Below are 13,915 nucleotides of genomic sequence, written 5' to 3'. Positions count from 1 at the left end.
GCCAAACAAGCATCGCCTCCCTCAACCGTTCAAGGGACTGTCAAAACGAAACGAAAACTTTAGAATATGGAGCTCGTCCTCTGTTTCTGCATCCAGAACGAGTAAAAAGAGTGCGTGTAAAGCGCCTCGGGAGAGTGCCGGCAAAATGGCATACACGTTAAGACTTGTCAGGACATGTGATTATGCTGATTGCCTGGAAACCTGTAGCCAAGCTGTCCACGTGCACCGCCGCGGAAGGCTGACGTGTCTTGGTTGGGTGTTAAGCGTCGCTGTTGCCAGGACGTATCACACATAATCCTCTTAGAGGCGAGGAAGCGAACTAACAGCAAATACACTATATTATTAAGGTCACTAATAAGTTCTGCAAGGTCACTTCGTCGCGCCACAGCTTCCATAATAACGCTGCCACTGCGCTGGTCATTTAATCTAACTGATGAGTTTGTTTGACGTGGAAAATTGATATAAAAGGGTCATGCGTTACCTCGTTATTAATCCATTAATCTCCCAAAAATATAATTTGTACGGTGTTACGTTATGCAGTTCATGCATCATTATGTTTTCCAAAATTGCGCCGTGCTGACTGACCAGACATTAATTTAAAGTCACTTTGTAACGATTAAGTCTTTGTCGCAATTCCTAACAGGTTGAATGCTGATTTACGCATGCCTGTTACGTATGGCAACCTGCATATTTGTGAAAGCTGTATATCGGCCCTCAAAATCAAGGTACGTGTTCCTATACATCTGTTATTTCAATTCATCAGTCTATCTGCTCATCTACGTGTGTAATGATACCAATATGTTTTATTGTATGAGTGTGTAATGTTTACATTAGGAATAATAATGATAACAATAATAATAATAGTAATAATAATAATAATAATAATAATAATAATAATAATAATGATAATAATAATGGTATTGATACATTTTTACGGCAATTGCAGCCATGCGGCTCAAATATGCATAACTAGTTGTAATTCACAGGGTGAATAACTTTATAGGGCTAATGGGGAAGTTGTTTTTGAAAATATATAGCAATAAAGTGTGAGTAGCAATTGGACACACATAAATATAAAAGAGAAGTGTGTGTGTCTGTGTGTGTGTGTGTGTGTGTGTGTGTGTGTGTGTGTGTGTGCGCGCAAGCGCGCGAAGGTGCGTGCGTGCATGCGTGCGTGCTCACCTTCCGTCACGTAGACCGTGATGGAGGCGGCTCTGGTGTTGGCGGCGGTGCACGTGTAGTTGCCGGAGTCGACACGCGTGGCGCGCGTCACGGTCAGCTGTGACCTGACCTGCGGCCCCGTCTCGATGTTGACCCTCACGCCGCCACGCTCCCGGTCATAGTTGATCATTCGGGCGTTGTGGTACCAGAAGATGTACTGCGGCGCCGCGGGGCTCTGGGGGCGGGCAGGGGCCTGAGAGGTGAGGGGGGGAAGGAGGCAGGGAGGGGCCGGTAGGGTGCGGTGGAGGGAGAAGGTAGACGAGGGGGAGGGGTGGTGGAGGGAACTGCAGTGATTAATGTGAAGACCTCAGCTGCATTAACTTTGTAATAAGATATTTTTCAACAAAGAGGACCTGTTATATACCAAAATGACCTAAAAATTACACTGGAAATTGGTCAAAAACGAACTTAATTTTAAAATAATTATACTACAAACTTTGCTAACATATTTAGTGTTGTTTGTAACTGCTGAATGTATACATTTATACATGCACACATACGCACATACATACACACATGCGTACACACATACATGCAGAGAGAGAGAGAGAGAGAGAGAGAGAGAGAGAGAGAGAGAGAGAGAGAGAGAGAGAGAGAGAGAGAGAGAGAGAGAGAGAGAGAGAGAGAGAGAGAGAGAGAGAGAGAGGCAATGCAATAACCAAAATATAAATTCTATGGAACATTTCCCTGATGAGTTTTGAGTTTAATTTCCATATTGTGACAGCAGTTTAACTTTCCATCTTCTGCTCATAAAATATGCATAAAACACCGCATCAAAAAAAAAAAAGAAATATAGGTTTGCGGACGGTTACCGAAACACATCAAAATTGCACCGCGTAATATGTAGGTCGTCGAGGGCGGCGCTCACACCTGTCCTGCTGCGGCTCCGGGGAACAGGTTGTCGTGATCAGGAAAAATGCTTCATGGGCCGCGGAGTAACTTTGGGAGGTGGCCGGTGCGCCGCTCTTTGTGTCTCCTAAAAGGTCTGGCTCCCGCAGGCCCTTCGCGAGAGAGAGAGAGAGAGAGAGAGAGAGAGAGAGAGAGAGAGAGAGAGAGAGAGAGAGAGAGAGAGAGAGAGAGAGAGAGAGAGAGAGAGAGAGAGAGAGAGAGAGAGAGAGAGAGAGAGTGTGTAGGAGTGAGAATGAGAGTGGGAAAATGAAAGAGAAAAAGAAAGAAAAGTAAGAGAGAGAGAGAGAGAGAGAAGGGGGGGGGGGGTCAGGGCGGCAAGCAGCAGGTGAGTAATGCCCCGCCGCCACTCACCCCGAGGCCTCGGGCGCCGGTAGTGGCAGGTGACAGGCTCACGCGCCGCCACGTAGGTCACCTGGCCGCCGCGAGGACAACATCTGCGTGCATAAGCCGCGACTCGCCGGCCCTCCGCGGAAAAACATTTTGCTGAGCCTCACTCCAATATCTCGGCATGAATTTCTGGCGGCAGTTTCGCGCAGTTACCGCCACATAAAGTCTATCCGTGAGCGCGTTAGTCTGCCGCCTTGACCTTCGCAGTGGTGGGGCGGCGTCGAGGTGCCTCCCGCCGCCCGTGTGCCTACCCTTGCGCCTTAAGTTTGGCAAGCGACAAGAAAATTGGCTTCAGATGGCCGCTGCTTGTGCTGGCAAGTCATTTATTATCCCGTTTTATTGCCGACCCAACTCAGTGATTTTAAAAGAAGCTTCCTGACAGGCTTACGTGATTAATAATCTGGAGATTCAAGGCGTGATTTCTCTCTGCGCAAGATAAAGGAGGCCGCGAGGAGACGCTACGGTGGCAGGAAAGGCAGAAAAATAGGGAATAGATCGGGAAAAATTCTTGCGATGTCAGTAATATGCTTCCTAGGCAAGTCTCATTAGTGTCATTAAAAGCCTTCAGCGATTATAAATTTGCCAGAGGAAGAAGTTCGCTCGCTCTAAGTGAAACCCTACTATCACATCCCGCATCCTTCAGCCTTCACTCAATACCCCGCCTCCCCACCCACCCTCTGACACCCTACTGAGAATGTAAAGTCAGTTCTTGCCCCCCACCCCCACCCCCCCTCCGCCCTTCTGTGTGCGTTGGATCATCGTATAAGCGAAGCAAAGATTCCTCGGCAACAAATCGTTAGGGAGGACGAAGAAGAGAAAGAAGAAGAAGAAGAAGAAGAAGAAGGGGAAAATAAATGAACGTGAGAAAGTAAAAGTAAAAAATGAAGAGGGAGAATAACTACATGAAGAACAAAGAGAGTGGACAGATGGAGAAAGGAAGGAAGAAACAGCAGCAGGAACAACAAGAACAACAACTTGAGAGACAACAAAAAAATAACTAATGAAAAATAATAATACGCTGCTCACCAATAGTAAGAGCAATAGTAGTAAAAATAATTATGAAAACAATAAAAAAAAATGAACAGAGCAACCGCAAAGTGCAATATGGCCTTGGACGTGACGGCTTTCGGGAGGGTTTTGTCTTCGACGTTAAAATGCAGAAGCCCGTGAAGCCGCGCTGTCCCTTGCTGCCGCTGCCTTGAGGGGCCCCAGCCGCGCACAAGTTATTTAAAGTTCGACAAGTGGCGGCGGTATTTCTGCCACTTTTTCGCCTCTTTTCGACATTTGACAGTCAGCTGTGGGAGAGCGAAGCCAGACGCGGATCAGAATGCAGACTGGAATCGTGGGTGTGTGTGTGTGGGTGGGTGGGTGCTTGCGTGTGTGTGTTAAAGTTAGTGTCCAGTCTTTCCCTTTTTTATAAGCGTAATGATCTGTCAGCTTGCGTCGTTGGAATGTGAATAAACACCCTAAATATCTCGTCCTCGGGGAGGTGGTCTGGAAGGCGTCAGGTTCGTGGACTTGTTGCTCAACTTTAACCTAACCTTCAGGACCCAGCCATTTATTTCAACATTTTCTGCGCCGTGATTCCAGACATTATGATTCTTTCAGCTACACACCAGGCAGGATTTTCAATATCCGAGTGCCGAGGCGTTATCAGCAAGTGCTCGAAGACATAATCGTGTTATTAAAGCAGAGCTGAGGTGGGAGACGCAATTTGTGTTACATCAAAAATTTCCCTCTTGGTAAAGACGAAGTTTGGTTAATGCATAAGCTGAAAGATGCTTCGAAACTGTGCTAATTTTTGGCGTGACCATTATAATATTTTTTGGTTATTATTATTTTTTTTATCAGAATAGAATTGATATATCCTTTGAGGCCGTGCAGTCATATCACAGATTCGGAAACTGTGCTAACTTTAGGCTTGACGATTAAAGATTATTTTTTTCATTTTTGTGTCAGAATAGAACAGTGTTAGACTTACGGTAAAGGCAGTGCAGTTCTATCATAGATTCTGTAACTCTCCTCTTTTTTTGTATTTGCTAATTTTAGACGCAACAGTTGGGGATTTTTTTTTATCATGGTTTTAAGTTAACGTAAGTATTTGGGAGTTTGTTCATATTAATACGATACGCCTCCTTTCCATCAATCTTCAACAATGAGAAGTAGCTCAGGATTTAGAAAAGTATTTGAGAGCTGAAGGCCTGCAGGCAAAGCTCCTCTTCCTCCTCCTCCTCCTCCATGATTCAAGTCTTCAAGTATCTAAAAAAGTTCAATAACGTCGATTACTCCAAATTCTTTGAACTGCAAACCAACTCAAGAACTAGAAATAACGGTTTACCCATTCAGTCGAGTCGATGCAACACAGACATTGGAAGGAGTTTCTTTTCAAACCGAGTCATCCGCCACTGGAACAATCTTCCCTCAGAAGTAGTAAATGCGAATACCATCAACTCCTTCAAATATAGAATCGACCGTCATTTCGCTGCGTCGGGAGTAAACTGAATAACGAGGGGCTTCCATCTGCTCCTCAATATCGAGGTGCTTTCATCTGCTCACCAAGTCCCAAGTGGCGGTCGAGGAGATTAAATCACCCAAGCGGGCGACCTCGTAATGAGCCAATAGGCTTTCTGTTGCCTGCATTTCCATGTTTCCATGTTTCCTCCTCCTCCCTCATTCTTCTCTTCTTCTTCCTCCTCCTTCTCCTCCTCCTCTTTCTCTTCCTCTTCTTTTTCCTCCTACTCATCGTCATCCTCATTCGCATACTACTACTATAATACCACTACTACTTTTTCCACCACCACCACCACCACTAATCATCGCGGTAACACATTAAAATTTAGCCCCAAAATCCTCGAGATGGGTGAAGGACACAGCGTTATTGACTCAGGGCCGCCCGTCAGCACCCTCTCGAGCCTGTTCCTGAAGCAGCGGTAAATCAACACGCTCCCACAAAAGCGGCGCCCACTCGCGTGTAGAAACAGATGGGAAAATAAGCAAGGAAATGAGGATAGACTTCGTTACCTTGATTTGCAGAGTTCGATTCCGCAAACAGACGCGTTACCGAGGTTTTAATGGAAGGTTTTAATGGAAGGTTGGGGAAAGAAATGCGATGGGATGGATGGAAGGTGTGTAAGGAAGGGAGTGTATGGGTGTGGGGGGGGAGGGGTTTTGTGGAGGGGGAAGGAGGGGTTGTGTGTGTGTGTGTGTGTGTGTGTGTGTGTGTGTGTGTGTGTGTTTTGGCGTGTTTCTGCCCTGTAAATTGTGTTGGTTTGAGTATTTTTTTGAGTCTGGAGCGATAACTCTTACCTCCTGCAGACACACACACACACACACACACACACACACACACACACACACACACGCACACGCACGCACGCACGCACGCACACACACACACACACACACACACACACACACACACACACACACACACACACACACACACACACACACACACACACACTTCTCCCTATCTCTTTCTCACTCACTCACCTTCTTTAAAAATAATACAAATCTGAATAGCATTAACAAACAGTATCGGGGAATGGTGTCTGACCTTCTAACTCCATATGACATAATTCCTCTTCCTCATCTGACTTTTTCCCGCGCTTTCCCCTTCGCTTTACCTCTTAATGAGCTGGAAGTAAGACGAGGGAGCTGTTTAGGGCGCGGTGGTGCGTGTTCGTCATTTCAACGGTGCATAAATTCATAAGTAAACGCATTGAAGATTCCCCTTTTGATGTCTTTTGTTGTGATTTTGTTCCACCGCTCCGTGCGAGATGCGGTTGTAAGAGCAGCGACATAGATTGGTGTATAGGTTTTTGCACTTAAGTTGTTACTCATAGTTAACTGATTGCTCCTTTTTGCTGCTTCACTCTGTCTTTCAAGAAGATTATTTTTTCCCCTGAAGTACAAGAGGAAAAACATAGATTAGTTTATAGGTTTTTAAACTCCCGGTGTCACTCATCCTTTACGTTCTCCTTTTTGCTGCTGTACTTATTGACTGCCAAGAGGTGTAGAATATATATATTTTTACCTCTGCGTATGAGTTATGATAAAAGAGCAGCAACGTGGATCATTTTATTGGCTCTTGAACTTCAGGTGTCACTCATCTTCTACGACTTGATACTTTTTTCTGACTCAAGGTCATACAAGATGTTTAGAATAAGCTTAGTTTTATCTTTGCGTGTGAGATTGGATAATTATAAGAGCAGCGACGTGTAACAGTTTATAAGCTTTTGAATCCCAGGTGTCACTCATCTTCTACGACCTGATACCTTTTTTGTTTCACTCTAGGTCCGTCAAAATGTTAAGGATAAGTTTTCACATGGGCACAGATCAGGTCGTGTGGCTCTCATCACCACCAGCAGTGTGTTTTAAGGACGCAACGCTCGAGTGCCTCGTGATATTGTTAGAGTTGTACTTGACAAAATGTGTTCGGTTATAAACAAATCATATAGGTGCCAGCAAACGTGGAACTGCCCTCCCATGGAAAACCTGACTGTATGTATTCGCTGCCTCCCTGCGCTTCCCTTCCGCCGTATTGATTTCACCCTCTATCTCTTTGTGACTCGAAATGCTCTTCCAACCGTGTGAGTCTTTTGGTCAGCAGCACCACCATGACGGTCCTCGGTGAAGCAACATTCACTCTAGGAAGGGACGGGGAGGGGTGAGAGAGGACTCGCTTCTGTAACGTTGACCGCACCCCGTCCTCGATGACCCCTGTACCGCTCTCTGTTTAATGAAAAGTTACGTAAGTTCTGTTAAAGTACTGAGTAACTGGGGATTATATTTATGATGTAGGGTTATAATTTCTTGTTACGAGGCTTTTTCATGAATGTCATCCGCTGTATTCAAGAGCTACAGTTTTACAATATATTTCTGGAAAGAGAATATGGGACAGAGATAAACACAATGGTGAGGGTTTACCTGAGCATTATGCCAAACGAGCTCACCCTCTCACCTTGAACCGCTTACGTGATATTTATCCATTTCATTATTACCATAAACGCCGTTCGCCTAGCATTCCTGTTTTGTTGGATCCCCTCCAGAAGTGTTTACTCAGCATTACTGGGATGACCGTTAACATGGCAGAGCTGCACCCTCAAGTCATCTGAAGGGTCTCGTCCGTCATGAATACGAGGCTCTGTGACGGGGATGGATGCGCCTATAAAGCCTGATCACTCACCGGTCACCTGCCCTTGAGGCTTAGCACCGCTTGGCCTTAGTCTGGGGCTTGAAAGGCGGCCCTCCTCGGCTCGCTCGGTCTCTCTAGTGTTGTTTGGCATTACGCTCAAGGTTAATGACTATTTCCGTGGCGAAGGTAATCATGATATTGACACGTGAAAAAAAAATTAAAGTGTGGCCTTTGAGTGCTAATTTTTCGGCTTGAAATTTCTTTTGGTGCGGGCCTTGCAGCTGATTTGACGCCTCGCGCAACGTGCTGTGTGCTAAAACTCTGCAACATTTAAAGTTTTAGAAGTTAGCGAGCCATGACGGGACACAGCACTCACGCCTTGGGCAACGATATGTTGTTCCTAGTAGAGATGGTGCCCATGTGTTCTATCTGGGCTTAGGTTTAAGTTCTCACTCCAACATTTCATTATTATTTATGTGTTGTTTTTTCTCTGCACAGTCACGTACTTTGTCTTTTATACATATGGCGAGCACCTTTTATTTGCTTTTGCAGTAACAACTGCCTCATATACTGTCTCATTATGCGCTCGTCTGATAAATTAAGTCATCATTATCATCACCGTCGTCGTCGTCATCACCATAATTATTTTAATCATCATCTCCCCATCCTTTCCCATTGCCTCCATTATCGCCACAGTTGTCAACGTTGTCGTCATCATCTCAATCGTCGTCACAGTTGTTCAACACCACCGCCGCCGGGCACAAAGCTGCCGCCCCTCTCATCAGTTGGTGGAGCCGCAGCAGGGCGTGCAGTGTGAAGGCCGGGGAGCCAGATGGGGCCCAGGCGGCAGCAGCAGCAGAGGGCACGGAACCGTGACGAGGGAGTGAGTGCGTGTTGGCTGGCCACGGACAGTTTCCTCGCCCATTTGGTGGAGGGAGGAATATTTGCTGCTCAGGAATACCGTCATCCAGTGAACGTTCTAATTTCCGTCACGTTTACTAATTTCGAATTGCCGTGGTGTACATTAAGCAGCATTAAACGAGATGTTGTGTTTCGAGATTATTTTTCTCTATTACATTCTGACCGCAGGAAAGTGGATAAAAAGGCAGCTGGAGTCTGCCGTGGAAAGCTGTGTATGAAGGGAGAGTGGCGTGTAATTATAGCTGCAGGAGGCGTTCCGCAGGGCTGGAGGCCAAGAGGATAAGTGCAGGTCAGGATATTTACTCCCTCAGCCGCGGCTTGGAGGTAAATATAGCCATTCCCGCCTCAGGTTGGCTGGCTCTTCGACTCCCTTACAACGCAGGTTAATGTTTGCTTTACTTTACAAGCGATGGAACAGATGCGTTATAGTTCACTTGAAAGAGAAGTCTGATTCCAAGAAAAGCATCACCATGAAGTAAACACGATCCGCCCGGGTGGCTCAGTGGCGTCATGCACACACACTGCCTCTTTACTTGTGGTGAATGTTTGCAACGTCCGTCGGCGTGAACACTTCAGTGAGGTCAATTGACAATGGGTGGTGCCTTCTGGTGGCCGTCTGAGAGACCGCCTCGGCCTCCACGGTGCTGCGGGGCAGAGCGCGGCGGCTTACGGCTCACCTCCGCCAGGGTTCACGGTAACACGTGTTGTATGAAATTTAATTATGCTGTTTCACTAAAATTACTGGGTAACATTTTGAAAGTGGAAGCCTAGTGGGTGTAATGCATAATTATAAAGTCTTATTCTTCTCTCTCTCTCTCTCTCTCTCTCTCTCTCTCTCTCTCTCTCTCTCTCTCTCTCTCTCTCTCTCTCTCTCTCTCTCTCTCTATATATATATATATATATATCTCTCTATATATATATATATATATATATAAATATATATATAGAGAGAGAGAGAGAGAGAGAGAGAGAGAGAGAGAGAGAGAGAGAGAGAGAGAGAGAGAGAGAGAGAGAGAGAGATAATATTTTTGCACCGTCCTCACTTCTGGTATTCGTGAAGGTAATGTAAATGAGGCACCAATTACTTGATTAATACGTGGGGATCCATTCCTTGAGCTTGGCGTCCTTTAAAAAGTGTTGGCATCGAAAATTAGAGCCCGGTGAGGTAGGTCATTAATCAACTCCTTTGCGCCGGTAATGAAGCGTCGCGCGGCTGATGGGCACCGCGCTCAGGAAACTTACTTTGCATCAAAATTATGTAAAAGCATAAACATCGACTTTCATGGTCTGCCTCACGCTTATGTCGATTATTAATTAGTTTTTAATATTCATCTTTCTTTTGCACTTTGAAAATGTTGTCATCACGCAATTGCATGCCAATAATTTGAGCCTTGTGGGCGATATCTCACCTTCATTCGGGAGACGTTTTTGCTTTATGACGGAAAACTTTTAAAATTCAGAGATGAATAGAATTCACACACACACGCACACGCACACACACACACACACACACACACACACACACACACACACACACACACACACACACACACACACACACACACACACACACACACACACACACACACACACACACATACCGACACAAACAAACAAACAAAGGAGCATGAGCGTTTCCTTATCGGTCACAATGGGAGCGTTCTTTATGTCACGGGAGGAATATTGAAGCCGCGAGAGGCAAGAAAGCTTATTTAGATGGACGGATCATTCCCCAGAGGCGCTGTGAGAGGAGAGGAAAACCTGAGGACTGAGAAAAAAACAATGTTGGTGCCAAAGAGACGAACGTGACGTGTTTGCCGAGGGGGAGCGAGTACTGCGGAGGGGGAGGAGGGAGAGTTCGGAGCAAGGAAGAAACACACCACTGCAGAAGGAAAAGGCTGAGAATATAAAACAAGAAGTAAAAAGAAGGAAAAGTGAGTAAAGAAGTAAAAATATATGAAACACCCGGACAAGAAAGAGTCATTTAAGGTTTATGATAGAGACAGACAGACAGACGGACATATACATTCAGACAGACACTCAAACAGACATACCAACACAGTGACCTTAAAGAGACAAAGACAGTGAACTGAATATGTACACACAACAACAACAAAAAAAACGTTTGCAGTAAAATTAGGAAAAGGAATAAGAAGGAAGTAAAAGAAGAAAACAAAAGAAAGCAACAGCTGATTAAGAAACAAAACCAGAGAGAAAGAAAAACAGAATCCGTTATTATTGAAATCGGCAAAAAGGATGAAGAAAAAAAAAGATTAAAAAAGAGGCTAAAAGAAGCAGCATCCGAACAACCATCAAAACCAGAAAGAAGCAAAAGCATAATCCGTTAAAAGCAAAATCATGAAAAGGAAGAGGAAAAATATAAAAAAAGAGAGCAACAGTCGAACCAGTATTAATTTGCACAATGTAAGATCTAAAAATAAATAAAGAAAAAAAAGAACTAAATTCATAAAGAAGCAAAATCTGAATCCATTAATATAACAAAATCGGAAAAAAAAGCAGAAAAAAAGCAAACGCAGTACCGGAACCGTTACCGGAACCACACTCACTCACCATCAAAACCCAAACCAAAGAGGACCATCATCAGCCACTCACCTGTTCGATGTAGCAGACGAGGGAGATGGTGGAGCCGGATTGGACGTGGTGCTCGCCGCTGCCCGGGATGACCGCACGAGGCTCCACCACCGTCAGGTTCACCAGCTGAGCGATCACGCCGCCGCCCGTGGCGATCTACGGCGAGAATCCAGACGTAGGGGTGAGTGGTGGAAGAAGGTGGTGAGGAGTATTCAAGGGAAATGGACGAGGTACTAGAAATGGTAGTGAAAGAGGAGGTGGAGGATGAGGAGAGACGGAAGTTAAGGAGTAGAATTTGGAGTGAAGGGAGAGATTGAGGTTGAGAAAAAAAAGAGGCGGAGAGGGAAGTTTAGATGAAGGTGGAGGGAAAGGAGAATGGAGATGAAGGATGAAAGGTGGAGAGTGAAGATTGAGGAGGTGGAAGTGGAAGAGGAGGTATTGAGGGAAGTGGATGTGGTACAGAAAAGTGGAAGTGAAGAGGAGGAAAGTAGTAGAAGTGGTAGAGAAGTAGAGGTGGAAGGTAAAAGAAGAAAGAAGAAAAAAAACTATAAAAAGTGAGGAGGAAAGGTAAAAATGGAGCAAATGAAAGTGGAAGAAAAGGAATATAAACAAAAATGGGAGTCAAGAAGAAGGAGGAGGAGAATGGGAGTGGAAGAAGAAAAATGAGCATGAAGAAAAACGTAAACCCACAAACAAAAGTAAGAACAAGAACGAAGAAAAGAAGGAAAATAAGACGAAGAGGAAGAAAAGATATACACATGAGGAGAATGGGAGTGGAAGAAGAAAACTGAGCATGAAGAAAAGAATAAAACCACAAACAAAAGTAAGAACAAGAACGAAGAAAAGAAGGAAAATAAGACGAAGAGGAAGAAAAGGTATACACATGAGGCAGCCAATAGTGCACAATAACCCTCCCTCAGGTGCTGACGGTGTGGAGTGCACGTGAAATATATATGAAGGGATCTGGAAGAGGCCTATCGCCGCCGTTTAAAGGGAAGCTCCTGAAAACCTGATACTCTATACTCTTCCTAGCCATTAATAATTGATCTAGCTTGGTCTGGGAGGTTTCAGTCGTATAAACACACACACACACACACACACACACACACACACACACACACACACACACACACACACACACGAATATAGCGGCTCCACTTCATTCACCACCACTCATCCGTGAACTATTTTTTACCTTTGCCTTTATTGAATATGAAGTTGTCCAGGTGAAGCGCAATGCTACGCCTCCCGTCCCGCTTTTTCACGACAAGAGCTTCCATAAAATCCCCTTGATTAATCCCTTCATCCATTCAAACGTCAAACAGGTCTCGACTCACTTTTGCCTTTCAAGAGAGTGCACTTTAAAGGTTTGAATCGTGTGTGAAAGTGTGCAGGGTAGCAGTCTTTTGTTTCCTAGTGAGCCCAACTTGAGACTACGCCATCGCCTAGAAGCTGATAACCCCTCCAGAAAAAAAGTTCCCTTCTTATACTGTGCTTCAAAAACTTCCCGTAAGAATGAAGAGGATATTAGTTTCTCCGGTGTTAAAACTGATGAACCAGAATGAAAAGTTTCCTTCTTATAATGTGTTCAGAAAACCTTCCATAATAATGAAGAAGATATTAGTTTCGTCGGCGCTAAAATTCGTTAGCCTAATTCAGAAGAGATTTGTATATTATTTGAGAGAAGCCTTGTGTATACTACGGAAGCAAACTCTTAAGTAATCGTAAAAGTGACGAAATGCGAGGAAAAGTATAGCGCGGAACGGATCTGAGTATAATCGAAAGAAAACACAAGGACATGAAATACGAGGAAACAGGTCACGTTCAACATCGCTCAGACGCTGAAGTACTGCGGTAACGTTTCCCGGGCTGGGTTTTATGGAGGGGAAGGGTGTCCGTGGTCCGTAAGGGGTCGGGGGGTCCGTGGTCCGTGGCGAGGGGGGAGGTATCAGTGGCGTGTTGTTGCGGGAAGGAGACGGAGGGTACACAGGCAGGGGACCTCGACCCTCTCCTCTATAAATACCTCCGTCCTGGACCTTATTGCCCGCAGCCTGAAGTTAAGTATTTCACGCCCGGCCGCGCGGAAGCCTAATTCATCATATTTCATCGAGCGGGCCATTCCGGGGAGGGTGGCCGCCAGTCCCAGGCCATGGACAGCCCTCATCGGGAGGACAAACACAGCCGGGCAAACAAACAGACAGATTAGGTAGCAGCTGATCAGCCGGACAAACAAATAGGTAGATAGATTGGAAAACATATAGAGAGGCAAACAGGCAGACAGACGGACAGCTACACAAACGGACTGACATACAAGGCAAACATATAGACAGAGAGAGACGGAGGAATAAGTTCACGATTAATGTGTTGTGTTGAAAACAAAATAATACATCATAATCAGTTATTTATATAAATTTCAATTACTGAAAACGTTTGCTTATGACCCTGGTCTATAGAGGTTTCAATTTTGTGACGTTATTTTGAAACAATAAAACGTATGCCTTTATATATACTTTTAATGAGAAGTGGGGTTAATTAGCAATTTTAGTTTAATTTAATGGATGGGCTAATAATTGAAAATATCTGGACCGGCAAACATATATATTTCACAACACAATTTGGCCTCGACACTTCGTTCATTATTTGATATATATATATATATATATATATATATATATATATATATATATATATATATATATATATATATATATATATATATATATATATATATATATATATATGTGTGTG

At 44.5% G+C, this 13,915-nt stretch overlaps 1 protein-coding gene and 1 long non-coding RNA gene across 2 annotated transcripts in view; one reads left to right on the top strand and one right to left on the bottom strand.

Annotated features, from left to right (window-relative positions):
- The window catches only part of LOC126998520 (uncharacterized), a 121,447-nt gene that overhangs the window by 44,559 nt on the left and 62,973 nt on the right, over positions 1–13,915 (top strand). The window lies entirely within an intron of this gene.
- LOC126998519 (fibroblast growth factor receptor-like 1) overlaps positions 1–13,915 on the bottom strand; it is a 79,899-nt gene that overhangs the window by 5,127 nt on the left and 60,857 nt on the right. Inside the window, exons 4-5 of the mRNA XM_050860268.1 lie at positions 11,189–11,323; positions 1,183–1,414 (exon numbers count right to left, since the gene is read on the bottom strand). Of these exons, the coding sequence (XP_050716225.1) occupies positions 1,183–1,414; positions 11,189–11,323 (367 nt within the window). The remainder of the gene's footprint in view (positions 1–1,182; positions 1,415–11,188; positions 11,324–13,915) is intronic.

Source organism: Eriocheir sinensis, chromosome 14, assembly GCF_024679095.1.
Source record: "Eriocheir sinensis breed Jianghai 21 chromosome 14, ASM2467909v1, whole genome shotgun sequence".
In the NCBI taxonomy this organism is placed as follows: Eukaryota; Metazoa; Arthropoda; class Malacostraca; order Decapoda; family Varunidae; genus Eriocheir; species Eriocheir sinensis.
The sequence above is the reverse complement of the archived record's forward strand: the minus strand, read 5'-3'. Positions and strand labels throughout refer to the sequence as shown.